This window comes from Syngnathus acus, chromosome 3 (genome assembly GCF_901709675.1).
Source record: "Syngnathus acus chromosome 3, fSynAcu1.2, whole genome shotgun sequence".
NCBI lineage: Eukaryota > Metazoa > Chordata > Actinopteri > Syngnathiformes > Syngnathidae > Syngnathus > Syngnathus acus.
In genome coordinates this window covers 10914178-10929777 of record NC_051089.1, presented here as the reverse complement: position 1 = coordinate 10929777, position 15600 = coordinate 10914178, and the positions used below count along the sequence as shown (strand labels likewise).

The 15600-nt window shown below is 42.0% G+C and overlaps 1 protein-coding gene across 2 annotated transcripts in view; it reads right to left on the bottom strand.

Annotated features, from left to right (window-relative positions):
• dennd2b (DENN domain containing 2B) overlaps positions 1–15600 on the bottom strand; it is a 32065-nt gene that overhangs the window by 5471 nt on the left and 10994 nt on the right. For both annotated transcript variants that reach the window (XM_037246859.1, XM_037246858.1), the window contains exons 3-14: positions 11288–12562; positions 10811–10956; positions 7322–7443; positions 6964–7179; positions 6434–6530; positions 6268–6312; positions 5790–5974; positions 4285–4394; positions 3904–3973; positions 2110–2187; positions 1711–1851; positions 1400–1548 (exon numbers count right to left, since the gene is read on the bottom strand). In XM_037246859.1, coding sequence (XP_037102754.1) covers positions 1400–1548; positions 1711–1851; positions 2110–2187; positions 3904–3973; positions 4285–4394; positions 5790–5974; positions 6268–6312; positions 6434–6530; positions 6964–7179; positions 7322–7443; positions 10811–10956; positions 11288–12562 — 2634 coding nt within the window. The remainder of the gene's footprint in view (positions 1–1399; positions 1549–1710; positions 1852–2109; positions 2188–3903; positions 3974–4284; positions 4395–5789; positions 5975–6267; positions 6313–6433; positions 6531–6963; positions 7180–7321; positions 7444–10810; positions 10957–11287; positions 12563–15600) is intronic.

The following is a 15600-nucleotide window of genomic DNA, read 5'->3' as shown; positions in this document are numbered from 1 at the left end:
TTTATTTCTTCATGAGTGTTTAGCATTATTAACTAATTGAACTTGACAACAGAGTGTTCACTCACAGTCTCTTCAGTTTACCGAGTCAAAGGTGGCATAGCCGATGGTGATGTCATCCAGTTAAACATTCGACATGTAAGAACAAACAATACGTTGGAAATAAATTACCCTTAAAGGAATGTAGGATAACAATGTCCTTGAAAGTGTGTGAAATTCCAGTACAATAGTAACATGCAGACTGAATGGCTACAAAACAAAGAACTATTGTCCAACAGCTTTTCCTCTCACTGTTTCTCTCTTTTTTTGGATGTAGATTTCTAGGGAAAGACGCATACATAATGTTCCACGGAGGAGCTATTTTGGGAATGAATAACGTGCCAAGAGCCCAGAGGGAGCAGCCCTTTTATCATGGCAGCCATTAATACGACATTGATGCAAGGAAATAAGGGCCCTGCACGTAAGCATGCTTACTAATCCAAACAGAGACCCGTTAGTCAGCAGCTCCACTGACTCTATCATTAAGTCTTGTAGATTTTGTAATTACAGACATGATGCACGTTTCGTGACTCACGATGTTATCTCCTCTGACATCGTCCGTTTGGTTTTGTGATTTCGTGTCAACACTTGCACACGTGGGCTGACGGGTACGGCGTCAGAAGACAAACGGTGACGGCCGAGCAGCACACAGGAAGTGCATTCTGTCCCCTGCGCAGTCACTGCCCTCGCTGATGTTTGTTTAAAGTGGCCTATTTTGTGTGGGGACTCTTTTGCATCTCCTCCCTCGCCGCCAGCGTTTGAAAAACGCCTCACTAGCTTGCGACATGTCGACATGCCGGGTCTCTTGAGACTCCTTGCGCCTGACTGAGAGAATATAATTGCCGTACTTATCTTCACTCATCTATTTGTTACTTACTCCTTCCCGGTTTGCAGTGGATGACGTAGGAAGTTACAAATGGATTCGAATGGCATTTGTTTCCGAGTGAATGCTGCATTTGTGTCACAATGACGTACGTGGCAAGCAGTCAAAATACATTGTGTAATCAAATCTTTTATCTGGAGCTCCACCTTAATCTAACAGCTTTTCCCTGGCCCCTCAAATAAGTTTCGTGGCAGTAACGTATGAATTTGTGTCACTGTGCCAATAACTATATTTCAGCCAAATCTGGGGTGAAAGGGAATTTGAGCCTTTTTTTTTTTATCATGGCTAGTTCAATGAGGTTCTCACAAATACTGTATCAATTGAAACTAACCCATACCAAATACTGCAAATATTTTCAAAGTAAATGCTTCTGATTATGTTTTTATTAAATATGGATAATAAGAAAACATTCCACCTTTTAAGCAACAATCAATCTGACATTGTTTTAGAGTGTTTGCGAACTATGGCAGGGAGCCTCACCTGAGTTTATCAGCCACAAAGATGACCCTGCGCTCCAGCAGAAGCGAGGCAAAGACCCGAACAACCTGCCGAACGCCCAGGCAACCAAACAGACTGTCAAAGTCCACGTGCTCCAGTCTGGAGTCGGTGGGCCGCCTAAGCTCGATGACCTGAACAACCACAGAGTTAACATCTAAGAGTGTAGAGTCAGATAATATCACGCATTAGAAACGAGAAGAGGCTTTCACCAACTTGCCGTTTCAATGACAATTACAATGGACATTTAATGTATGTGATGAAAGTGCTAAAACAAATGAGTTGACTGTTCTGACCTCATTTCCCGCACCGGGCAGAAAAGTCTTGACTTTGATGAGCTTTCCGGGCGCAGGAAAGGGAGACTCCATCAGGCTCCTCATGAAGGGATAGACCAGCGCTGCTGATACCCCTCGCCGCCGCTCGACCTCATCTAAGATCTAGACGGCAAGAGTGTGTAACATTAAAATGTATTTTTAACACTAAGCCTGTTGCACTTTGAATTATAACATTGTTGTCACCATACACCATAATCAAAAGTGGGCACATTTAATTTGTCTGAACAAAGAATAACTCTGGGAATTCTGAAACTAAAATAACTAAACAAGAACAAACATAGAGCTGTTTGAAATTGAACCAAAACCACCCACACCGCTTATCTAGGGTACATGTGCTTGAGTGTGTTTGCATGAACTCACAGTGGAGAACAAGTCAAAACAGCCTAGCCTGCTGATGACACAGTAAACTTCTGGAAGCCGAGGTCCTTTCCCACTCGGCTGCAAGAGAAAAGACCAAATTAAACAGCAGCGATGACAGACTTATCAGCTTAGGCTGTGTTTTTTTATGAGTGAAAAAAGGAAGGGGTAGCAGCAAAGGTTAAAAGGCGTGGAATTCACCTAAAAATAGAACCCTGGCTTTTTTTTTTCTAGATTCTCACTGACATCTCGAATCTATTTGAGGTGAGCCGCTTCCTAAACACAGGTGCTTTATCTACGCCTGCTGATGCTATCTACCTTCCAAACATACACTCATCGGATGAGACGTTCCTCGAGACACTCGCGCAAGGCCTCAAGAAACGCCAAACCTCTTGTCCATATTAGGTAGAGCATTTTCCCTTGTTTCTTCTCTGCCTTTCCAAATGGATGATTAAATCAACTGTGTGGAGCTTGATTCAAGTGCTCAGGAATGCTCGCTTGCTGCCAACTTGCTGGACAGACAGGAGGGAGGAAACAAAGCCACCGAAGGAGAGCGGCTAACCTCTTGTTCTACCTTCATTAAAGTCTTCGATCAACATTCACTTGGCTTCAAAGTACGAGTGAAGGAATTCACTAGATTGACCTTGCCAGTGACCCTTTGAAAATGTACATAAACATTCGTAGAATGACCAAATTGCAAATTCTGCATCATGAAGCTCAGTACCCACAAACTATAAACTGGGCAAGCAGCTCAATCAAAACGCTCAATCAAAAAAAAAAGTTCTGCGGTCTCATTATGCAGAAGAAATGTCCTAAAATTACTAAGTTAAAAACTTTTATGGTTTCAGTTGGTTTTGCCTTCGCTCCTTATATGCTTATGAATTTAAAAATCTCAGCAAATCTGTCCTGAAGAAACACTAGTGACAGCTTGTAAAAACTCCCCACGAACAAGACGAAGCCACGCAGACGGGATCAGATGGCCCATCTGACTTGATCAGAATGAAAATGGCAGGCCAACTCCAGCAGCATCTTTGACTTTGCTATTTTTATGACAAATACCACTATGGCAACTTCACTATTCAGACATTATGATGAGAAAGACAGCATGTGGTCCTGACCAAGCGTGTACTGACGTTTAGCTGTAGTTATTTTGGCCATCTTGGATCAAAATTTCTTTGGTAATTTCCTTGTTTGGGCACAAGAGCAACAATCCCTGAAAAAAAGCCAGAAAGCCATTTAAGCATTGAATTGAAAGTCTTGATATGCATTTTAAAGTTCAATGTAAAAGTACGCTCTCTGTTTGTTCTCACCAATAACAGAACCTTTGCCCCATTGTCTAACAAAGCACGTACTAGTACTTTTTTTTTAATCTTATTTCTAATCGTCCTATATCAGCTGTTGTAAAATCAGCTACACTTTCCACACTATTTGGAAAACGATTTTATAGTATTTCTTAACACACACACATTCGCGTGATGCCTGATTCAAAGTTTTTTTTAAATCCGATCTTTTTATGTACTCGTGCACATCACCTAAAAATACATCTTCTATTGTGGATGATGTGACACACATGCGCACAAAGCACGACATCACAAGGCATGGTGTTAACGAACGGAAGCAAATCTTTTTCATTGTGTTCGTACGTTTATCTTCCTCCAAGCCCTGAAATTCAACTATGACGTCACCACTGGAAAAGCCGAGCTCATGTGCAAATGAAAAGGTCTGTCACAACAAACAAGGCTCAGCAGGATGTGCACAGAAGCACAGAGAGGGAGGGGAAGGTGAACGGTAGCTGACCAGCAAGCGTCTGCAGTAGCCGAACCTCCTGCTGCCGTCTTCTCCGGTCAACATGAAGGAGAAGGTCTCGCTGTAGCATAGAACAATTCACACAGGGTAAGGCATGACAAAGAATATTTTCTAAAGGCTTCATATGAAATGCAATGTAAAAAACGGACAAATTCCAATCCTAAAAATAATAGGCCAGAATCCTGCAACCGTTTTGAAATTATGGTCAGAAATGCTTCTGGGTCAACATACAGCAGTTTCAGCTTGTTGCTTATAGTCAAGTTAGGAATAAAGGCTTACAAATATATATGTATTATTTATATATCCATCCACCCATCCATTTGATACTTTTTTATGTAATGCATGTGTTTCTAAACACACAGTCAGCCATACCTGGAAAACTCCGTGACAGGATTCCAGTCTTTGGCATCAGGGAAACAAAACTGAGGGATAGCTTTGAGCCTTTGTTCTGCCTCTCTCATCTGCTTGGTGAGCCTCCCCAGCTGCAGGTCCAGTGGACAAGAAAAGACATTTAGATGGTTCTACCCACAAAGATCTGTGTGACATCTGTGTTTAATACAACAACTAAACATGGGCATTGCCGTTTTGACAGACGGGTTGAAGTATGTAAGAAAACAATCCCTTATACTACTTTGGCACGACTGTATTGGTATAGTACTAGCGTGAGTCCAAGGGTGTTAAGCTGATTGTCTAAGGTTAATATAAACTATATCATTTCCTGTATCTTTGTAACTCTTTATTTTACCATTTTTCTTTATACCAAAAAGGATAATAATGCATCCATTTTTCAAACTGATTGTCCTACCCCAGCTGACTGACCTGAACTAGTTGCCAGCCAATCGCCGGGCACACTTAGACAAACAGCCATTTGCATTCACAATCACACCTACGGACAACTTGGAGTGCTCAATCTGCCTACCATGCATGGTTTTGGGATGTGGGAGGAAACCCACGCAGGCACGGGGAGAACATGCAAACTCCACACACGAAGGCTAGAGTTGAAATGAACCCAGGGGTGAACGTGCTAACCAGTGTGCTACCGTGCCGATAATAATAATTATAATATTAAAAAGAATAAAATAAAATAATTGAGTTTTTGTCTAGAAGCAATTCGGTAATATTTGGTGGGCTTTTTCGCCTTTATCGTGCACACGCACAAAAGCGCATAAGGCCCGCTACGCACCATGCGACACGGCCTACATGACTTAAGTGGAACGTCATGAAATAAAATTCCAGTTGCTGACTTTCCGCATCTAAAAAGACATGCCAGCATAATGCAGGCAAAATGAGAAGCAGCTGGAAGAACATTTCCGCTTGTGTAACCATTTGTTGAAATCCGAGAAACAAAAATTATCAAGGTCGTTTCAACACGCTTCGACAATTGGGGAAGGCCTCTCCCAGGCCACAGTTTTGGCAGTGCTGTCCCAAATTTCAAACCATCCTGGATGGGCACAAACTGTACAACCAATTGCCACCCATTTGGAACGAGATGAAACAATACAAAACAAAACAAAAAACATGACTTTCATGTGGTTGCTGGCTTCCCCAAATGTATTAACTGCGGGAGAGTTATTCCCAGTTACTGAGTAATGCTTGTTTGTATTCCATTAACATTCCCAATTTCACCCTTTTGAATTTCATTTTGCAGCCCTCCACTTTTACACCTGTTGCCAACACCATGTGCAATCACAATCAAGTGGCCAGTATTTGGGTTACATGTGAATCAGGCCTTAGGTGAGACGCTAGGTTGCTTTTTGTCGGACCGAGCATGAGAGAAAATAAATCACGTGACTTCAAATTCTTGTCACGTCAGATAAAAGTAAAATATGTCTGAGAGAACCAGCAGCAGGTTTTAGTTACGATGTTCATACCCTCACCTTGGGGAACTGGTAAGTGACCTCTGGGGAGTAAGAGTTCTTGCTCTGCTTCTTTTTCAAAGACACAACGACAAAATACTCAAAGAGTTCTCTCTCCTGCCACTCAATTAGTTGCAGCTCCAGCGTGCGGTAGCTGGGGGCCCGTCGAAGGATGGATTGCAATTTCAACAACCTCTGGGTGTGAGCTGAGGAGGCAATGAAAGAAAATACAAACAAAATATTGTTCGATCATTTATTAGTAAATTAACAAAGGCAATCTTATGGTACCTGCTGGAACGCACTAAAGATGCTCATGGCATATTGGAAACTTTCTGAAATCTTTGTCAAAGTTCTGTGAACTACTGAAATCCCATTCATTTGGAAGAATTTGTAAGGTCAAGACAGGTCCCATCATAAAAACAAAACTGACATGGGAAACTGCTCCACCCTCACACAAGTCTAGCACCTCAACCTGGAAACTGCCGATGTGGTCACTCACCTTTGAACCTGTCATCAGAATCGCTCTCACTCTCGCTGTTGTCATCTGGGGGGGCAGACATGAGACAGACAAGAAGCTTTTCTTTGGGCAATTTCACAAACACGTGTTAAGGCATTGGGAAAGACATAGCAAGTTGAGGCTGTTTTGATGACAACGTTCTCCCTACCTCTCAAAGATGAGGTGTCGAGATTGGTCATGGACAGCTTTTTAAGTCTCTTCTTTCCACGTTTACTGCAGTAAATGGAGTTGATTCTCTGGACCAACTGTAGACAGAATACACTGTAGCTTAATCTCAGCAAGAAAACAAAGCACTGGTGTCACAAGTTATAGTTTATAAAACTATCATTACTCCTGAAATGAATACCGTACTCTATGATTTACTCTAAACAAGCCCCATCGTTAGACATGCTCTACTCTCTCACTGAGGGAACTAAACAGCGACGCATTTTCCTTTCACACTAGTCAGGTTACAATTTTATATTGACACATTTAAAATGTTCTTTATTTGTATCACTTAAAATGTGCTTTATTTTCATCATGCTGCTGCACGTTACACTGAAATCATCTGGCACCCCTCACGGAAACCGCTGATCTGAACCAAAGCAATATAAGAATCCTAGAAGCGTGGAACGGAACACAAGTGGGGCTCTGCGAGGGCTAAGTGGAGATGTTTGTGTTGGATCCAGCGACGTGTACCTTGGGAATCCGCCAATGCCTGTGTGAGGCCAGGTTATCACCGGTCCCGCAAAGGCTATCATCCAGCAGGCCACAAGAGGAAGCTGATACACCCATCTGCGGGAGGAGCAACGCTTCATCATGACTGTGGCGTTTGGACAGCTCTGACACTCGGTGACTCTTCCGGTCGTTGGTGCTCAGAAGGCGAAGGGACTGACTGCTGGGTTTGGACGGCAACTAATGACAGAAAGTGGAATATGAAATGATTAGTATTTGGTCGAATGACAGCTCCTCTCTTGAAAACCTCAGGTCACTTGAACCCCATATCATAAAAGAAAAACAACATGTAGTATTCTGAAAAGTGAAGCCTTTGGTTTACCTGAGGTGGAGAGTTTTGCTTCCGATCCATGGCAGTCCAGGATCTGCTGCTCTCCAAATGACAAGTTTTCCGACCCAAGCTCCTTCGCTTTAGGTCAACATCCTCATATGGGTTCTCCTTCTCTGTGGACAGGAATATTTATATTCAGTAAACATTAAATTATAATGAATTTACTCAGGCATGAAGTCCAAAAGACAAATCAAACTGTGCGCTCAAAAAGGGCAGCTGAGGGTGTCAGGAGAACCAGAAGATCCTACTCTGGTTTGTGTGTAAGGTAAGAAATCAGGGAAGGTAAGTCAAAGGTCATTCTCAGCTGGATCATACTGTTTCAAAACAGTTGTTGGCACTGGGCCCCACAGAACCCAGTGAGCCGAGCTGAAGCAGATGAGTCACTGTCCAGGCATGCAAACTGTCTGCTCTACTGAGGAAGAGGAGGCTCATCTTCGAAAAGATTTTTTTTTGTGATGAAACTCCTGAGATAAATAATTTCCTTTCCTGGGAGCTGGGAAATCAGATTAGGTCTCGCAGTACAAATATAAAAAAGTCAAACAAGCTTCTACCCCATACTTTGTTGGTATTGCATTGCAACTTCAGAAAGGGCAGTATCTATCTATCTATCTATCTATCTATCTATCTATCTATCTATCTATCTATCTATCTATCTATCTATCTATCTATCTATCTATCTATCTATCTATCTATCTATCTATCGCTGTCCGTCCGTCCGCCCGGGCCAATGTCAGTTGCTTTCACCTCAAAGGGCCGTCAACAATGAGTCTTAGGTGTTCTGTTCTGGTCACAGTTTGTGATGTTCCACCACTGTTCTGTTATCTCATACTACGGCAAATCATAAGCCAACAAATTCCCAGTTTGACTTCCGAGCCGGAAAAAAAGCAGGCAAAACGCCAGCTTCCGTCTGCATGACCTCAAGTGATTAGAAAGTATAGGGCACTTTTTCTGACATGTCAAACGTGACACTGTATTAAAACTTTAATGTGCACACTGTACTTACTGTATGTCTCAGCAAGTAAATTATACGACAAATTATGCACATTATAGAGAAATGCAGCCTGACAGAAGGCCAACTTAAATAAAGGGAACATTTGTCATGAGTCCAGCTCAACTCGGCTGGTTACACTGAGAAAAACCTTTTGGCAGCATCTGACAACTGTGAGAAAGTAAGGGAGTCAAATCAACCAGATGGGAAAATGAGGACTGAATATACAGTAAGTCAGAGCCTATACTTCACACTCCAAAATAATAGGGCGCAACATTTCTGGCAGCTCATTGGACGTGTAATCATTCAGTGAGTCGCCTGACTTAACACAATGGCAAAGATGACAATCACTTCTTCCAAGTTGTGTGTGACATTTATTTTGGCGATGTGAGTAGCACAAACAACATGCAATCTCGTCTTTTCCGGGAACAATTTAGGATGCTTCAACATGTGGCCCCAAACGTGATATCTGTCTCACAATGCAACATCAGTCTGAACCATTCATACAGAAGCAAAACTTACAAATGGATATGATATGACAGGATGGGCTGGCCCCGGTTGCTAACACGTTTTAAATTTCATACACAGCATCCTTAAAAGAAATAAATGTAATTGTAACTTACAAAGGATAAGAAAAGAATGTTTTGCTACTTCCAGAGGGTGAACTCTCGTGTACTCAAGATGTCAAACAATGAGTGTACAGAGACTGTGTTAACCTGCAACCCGATATTTGTTTTGTTATTTTAAGGTTAATTTTTAAACTTTAAGGGTAGGACAGAGACAAAAAGATTAGTTTTCCTGAGTTACGTGTATCATCAGAGTTGAGCAAAATGAAAAAGACGTGCAAAGCTCCATGCTGGGCAGCAAGTCTATTAAAGTGAAGCAGTGCTGTAATGAGAGCCTGCTGGGAAAATTACACGTCTGGGAGGCAGCTAATGTACTGCGGGGTACAATTTACTCCTCTCCAACATAGTATAATGCAGAGGGTGGACACACCTCGACTCTACTCTGTGATTGAACATCTCTGTGTACACAATGGAATCTCCAGCCAGGGTGAGGCACTGAACAAACTACGTCTGTATCCGCTTACCCGGTGAAATGGACACACTACAGTATCGAGCCCTGATTATACGTGACAAATAAAGTACATTTGGCAGCACACAATTCCGTTTGTCTTTCCTGAAATCATTATGCCTCCAATCTCATAAGACAAACCACATTGAGCAACGGACAACTTTTCTTGAACATAACTAGCGAAATGATACAATTGCAACCTGATCCTGTGTATTCCAAAAACCTTTGGCAGATGTATTTACAAGAGTCTAAGCAGGAAACTACGTCAATGACGGTAACACATAAGACGTGTCGTTTAAATCAACAACACAGATGGCTGAATCATAGTATCAATGTTGTAAAGAGTGTGATTCATCCTTTGCTTCAACGATTCCCTCACTGACACATCATTAATACATTGCACTCGTCTGGCCGCTTTACCTCAGTGATGCAACTAAACAGTCACAGCAGGACAACAACTGACTTACAGTCGGATGTCTAAAAAATAGTAAGCGAAGACCAGAAGCTTGTACTTTTAAGATCATTTAAAGTGAAGTCAGAAATCTGTTACTACGTTTGATACGCTCTGGAAACAAATGCAAAGACCGAGACCTAAATTATTTCACCATTTCAGTTTCTCAAATTTTTGGGGTTGTGGCTACAAAAGGCCCAGTAACGCCCTTCCTTCATTTTAAAGTACTAGCTCAACTTCTACTTAATGTGGCAAACAATAAGCCCTTAGTTGTGATTTCAATGTTCTTATTATCTCTGGAAGATTCATCCTCATAGTCAATCATTCAAAAAGAACTTGAAAAAATAATATGATCATGTCCCAATATTTGGATTTTATTAGGAATGTATCATTCAATCATTTTCTTTTAAACCGAATCTCACACAATATCCATGCTATTCCAAGCCAGGCTTTACTCACGTTGACACTCATTTTCAGCACATTAAATACGCCCATGGGAGCTGACAACGGGAATTGGGCAGAAGGCCTGGGGGCATTTTCTTGTGGAAAGGAATTTGGGCTTCAACATGTCCAGCATTTCATGCGCACATGATCTCACAAGTAATGACTCAGTGCAGTTACAGTAAACTACTCAAGATCCATGTCAGAATGCCTTCAGCTTTACTTCTGTTTTTGTGGGCAGATGGAAAATCAAGATAACTGATTACAAAGTGTTATTCAGTTCTAGTTTGGTTTTAAAATGTAAACTGTAAAGAAATTCAAACAATCTGTTCAGTAGGCAAACTGATTAAGTGCTAATTTCATCAATTAAAGTCTCAGACTTCACGGACCAATTCCACTTTTGTTTGATTTTATATACTTACTCAACAACTGTCACTTAAATACACATATCAGCGACTTTAATCATTTACATCCAAAGGTGTAGTTAGTAGGAAAAGGAGGCTTTCCCTCCTTCAAGTATGCTTACCTATTATATCCTCATACGCATTCTCCTCTAAAGTGCTTTTGGAATTGGGTTGAATCAGCGTCTCTGTGGTTACTGTGCCATTCTCTGTCGGCAAAGAGGGTTGTGACGACAGCAGACTTGTCGATTCCGCTGATTCACAAGGCTCTCTAAAGGATAAGAAAGTAAAATTGAGCAGATAGCAATGGGGTGGATTGAGTATTGATAGAGAGCATATAAATTATAAAAATGTAATCATGCATAAAAGAAGTAAAAACTCAAAAGGTTGCCAGACATAATCGTATTTTAGTAGCGTGGATATTTACTTGTTTTTCTGACTACTCATTCCACATAGATGTACACATACCAGACATCTTGGGTATGTTTTTGGTGCATTAGCGCTAAGGTCGACATTATGTCACTGCTGAAAGCACGTGGCTTTTGTCCTTAGGACATAGATGAGTGAGTAGAAAAAGAAATGCTAGAAGATGCCCATCTCACCTGTTTTGTGATGGGCTGGAAGTGCCGCCCACCAACTTCACCGTCCGTGTGGTGCTTGGTGCAGGGGTCGAGGGAAGGGGGGGCGGAGACTCACAGTCTGGAGGTAGTCCGTTCATTGACAATGTGCCCTTCTCCTCACGTTTGGCGTCATACTCAAAAGTTCGCTTGGGTTTAGGTAGGGGATTGATGGGAGGTCCACCAGACATCTGTTGGCTGGCTGGTTCTGGGCTTATCGACCTGACTGAAGCCACGCTGAACCTTTGCCTGTGTTTTGCCAACTTATCAGGTACCGAAAGAGAATCCGGTTCCGTGGCTATGGAGCAAATACTACTACGCTTGCTGGTGCATGTGCTATCAAAGTCTTCACCAATCACAAAAGATTTTTGTCTTGTCTTGTCTGAAGCGTAGCATTTACTCAGATAACGAGGAGGGGGCGGGCTAGGATTTTCCTTCAGGGCTTGTTCTATTTTTTGTATCCTGTTGAGGACCGCCGAGGTCTCCTTACGAGCAGACGGTGAGCGTACAAATGCCCCGAATGATTCAGTCTTTGTTATCCGTTTCTGGAAGCGGCCTAAGCCATCTTTGTCGGAAGCTCCTTCCTCTTCCTCTGTCTCTGTGTAGGAGCATTCTGAGAAAGCTGTGCTCATCCTGCGAATCCCCTTAAAGTCAAAAGCCTTCTCGCTACAGGGAGAAGAGAGCAGACTTGGGCAGCCCTCACTGCCTCCGATGCGCTCTCGTCCTGACCTTTTATCCAGACACAAGCTCATCCTAGGCAAAGTGACCCTTCTGCACTCCCATTCTGAAATCTTTTTGCGGACTGTGGTGGGAAGAACACCCGTTAATGGCCTGTTAATAGAAAGGTTGCGCTTGTGATCTTGGTTAGAGAGAGACCCGAGTGAAAGGGTACTCCAACTCAGGGGTCTACCATTAAATCCCTCCGATGGAGAAACCCCCCCTTGGTTCTCTTTTTGCTCCTGAGCGTCTTGACTTTCGCAATACTCCTTAGCTTGAGGCTTATAGATGGAGAGACGGTTGTCCAGGCAGCTGATGCTCTTTGACTTTGTCAGACGGTGTCGTGACTCAAAATCACCCGTGAAGGACGATCCGCTGCCAAAGTTTGCGGTCTTGCTGTTCCAGCCAACACGTGCCAAAAAGCGTCCGTCTGTCCTGAGGTACTTGCTCTGTTTCTCGTAATGCTTCCCGTCACCGAGGAGAGGTGGCTCGCTCGGACCCTTGCCACTGGACACAGCAGGAGAGGGAGATGCAGACTGGCACCTAATAAGAGACATGAATGAATAAGCAATTCAAGTCTTGAAATATTTATTGACAGGAGTACTCAATAGAGCACCAACATTTGTCCACAAATTGGACTCTTTCTTCCTTCTACTTTAGGAAACAGTCCAAGACACAAACCATTTTCAAGAGTCAAGAGCTTTTTAAGTTTGAACTTCCTGAGGAAAAACTTTTTAATTGATTGTAAACAAACACTGGTGTCTTCTCATCTATCGAGGGACATCAATATCACACAATGATACTTTATGAGTTGCTTATTTCTGAGAATGTGTCTGTGATCAAACTATTGTGAATGTTGCCAGAGGGTGACGTAGTGTGGCAAACTTAATAACTAGTCAAGCGACAGCTCTAATGACTGAAACTCTCTGTGAAGTGGTTGACAACTACCAGGCCAATGATTTCATCCTACCATTTGAAGGCTGTCCCATATCAAAGCCTTCCTAAATGGAGCCCACGTTTCTTGCAGAATGCAAAAGATGGGTACATCTTCCATGCCCTCCCATCTAACAAGGGATGGCACAGCTACTGAAGGAGCATAGGCCAGATCCTCCAAAGAGTGGAGCTCCTAAATTGGGTCACAGCAAGTGACACATAAAACGCCATCTTTTGTGTCTATCCACAACTAAATTTAACGACTTCCTCTTCAGCCCATCCCACACCTTTCCATAAAGTTATGGAAACTGGTTTTGTAATTTGAGTTAGATTGGTGACGACATGCAGTGGATACAAATGCAGGCAGGTAATCAACCACAGATGTGGAAGAAGTCAAATGAGCGACAGAATTAGCGATTCTGACATTAGCAGTACATTTCCATTTCCTTTTTAGTATAATCACAGCAAACTATTCAGTATCTTGCATCAGGAGTGTAAAACTGTTGCCAAAACAAATCCCCCTGCATTACAATGTCAACATAGGTTTTTCCAAATCTCAATCTATCTGTAGACCTCACAGAATAAACGGTTTACAGATTTAATCAAATGTATAGCGTGTTTTACCTGTCAGTGTCTTCTCAATCCTCTACCGTCCAAAGCTGAGCTGTTTAGTGATACTAGATGCTTATCCTAATGCTGCCTGGACCTGTCGCTTTCTCATCATATTTCATTCTTCAGCTTTCTTCAGAACGGCAAACATTCCCTGTAGACTGTGACCGTACGTCACGCACCGTACGACTCATAAATGTCGAGTCGACATAATGACTTGGAAGCTGGGTTAGTATTGCAAAAGTGAAGCGTTATGAGATCTGATGTCACAGCTTTGGTTAGAATAACAAGCAACGTGGGAGGAGGAGGCTGGGAGCTGTGGGACTGCGATCCGACAATGCAGGTTGGGACAAATCTCTCCTCACACCTGTCTGCCCTTCCCTGGTTTCGATCCTCATGCTTCAGGGTGGGAGAACACTTTGAAACCTGTTTGCTCCTATGAGATGAAGCCTTTAAAAACATCTATGTTTACACAGACCAAAATCAATTCAGAATTATTCTATAAATTGGCTTTGGGTTGATTATTAATTAATGATAATACAAATTACGCATTACAAATTTGTTGATCCAACAGAGGACATGATGGATTGGAGTCAAAGGGGGATAAAAGAATGTATTCTGATGTCGCTCTGGGTTCTTGGAAAAGTTCCAAACTAAATGACCAAATCAAATGTCTACCATGGGAAGGCGACAGTGAAGTTAAATATTAATGAGAATGTTTAGGAAGTAACAGACACAAAAGTTCACTAACATATGTTAGTTGTTAATCATTCACTTTTTCACAAGTGAAGTTTACCTTTTGAGATGTTTCGTTAGTCATATGTCTCTTATTTGACTTCAGGAATGGGGTCAGTTTACATTTGTGCCCAGCAACACAGAGACTGATGTCTGATGACATCATCTTACAGGCATAAAAGAATATATGAGCAAAACAACAATCGATATGATATAGTAAATGCATCCATTTTTACACTGTTTAACCTCACTCGGGTGACAAGTCTGGTCACAGACTTCATGCTGTATACACTTCTATACAGTGTAGTTAGCTTCCATAAGGCTGTGAGGGTGCGCCTTCAACAAAGATCAATTCAAATCAATGATTTGGCCTAACTACAGTATTGAATTAAAACAAAATCAAAAGATATGAACTTTTTTTTCTTTATTCACAAAGTAATTTAAAATGGCCAATCTGTACCAACAAGGTACTACATGCACTTAAAACCATTTTGCTTAAATACAAGGTTGAAAAGCCATCCATCCATCCATCCATGGAGGTTGCAAAGCAATCCTAAAATATATCATGACTCAGCACGATATGACTGTGTAGCCATTCAGCAACCACATCCTATACAGTGCCATGTAATTACATTGAATGTGGTATGCCACCTAAAGTGGGCCAACTCTGTCATGCAAGTATAGTGAAAATCTTCAGGTCATTTGAGGTTGCGCTGTATGATAATCTACGGAAACATGCATTTTAAATTGAGTTAATTTTACCGTCAAGCACCAACGAGTGTTAAGACGAATATCTTCAATGATTCCTATTTACGGGTTGAGCGCAAGGCGCAGCCTAACTGTCTGCATGGGTGGAGTTTTCTTTGTTTTGATATATTGTTCTCTAAAAAGTGAAGCATGGAGAGTCTCTGTCACTTAAATATATGAATGGGGCAATCGCTGCAAAGAGGCTCTCATCATCTTTCTCTTTCACTTACTCTTTTTTTACTCTCGATTGTTTCCTCTCTGTATTATCACAGAATCACAGCGGTAAAAGGTATTGCAGTTTGCGAAGTGTTGCCTTGCGCATCAGGCCCAGACTTAAACCCACAGCTCGAGCACGATGGTGCCTACAACTGTGATATGTAACCCGTCAACAAGCATTCCAGCTTGAGTACTGGCTGATTTTTGCAAACCAAAAATCAGCCAGTCCTCAAGCTGGTATGCTTGTTGACATCATAGTTGTAGCCACCACTGCAAATTTATCTTTCTGTTTGAAGGAGTTTTCAGAGTCTGGAGCAAACAGATGACAGGATGACTGCCAA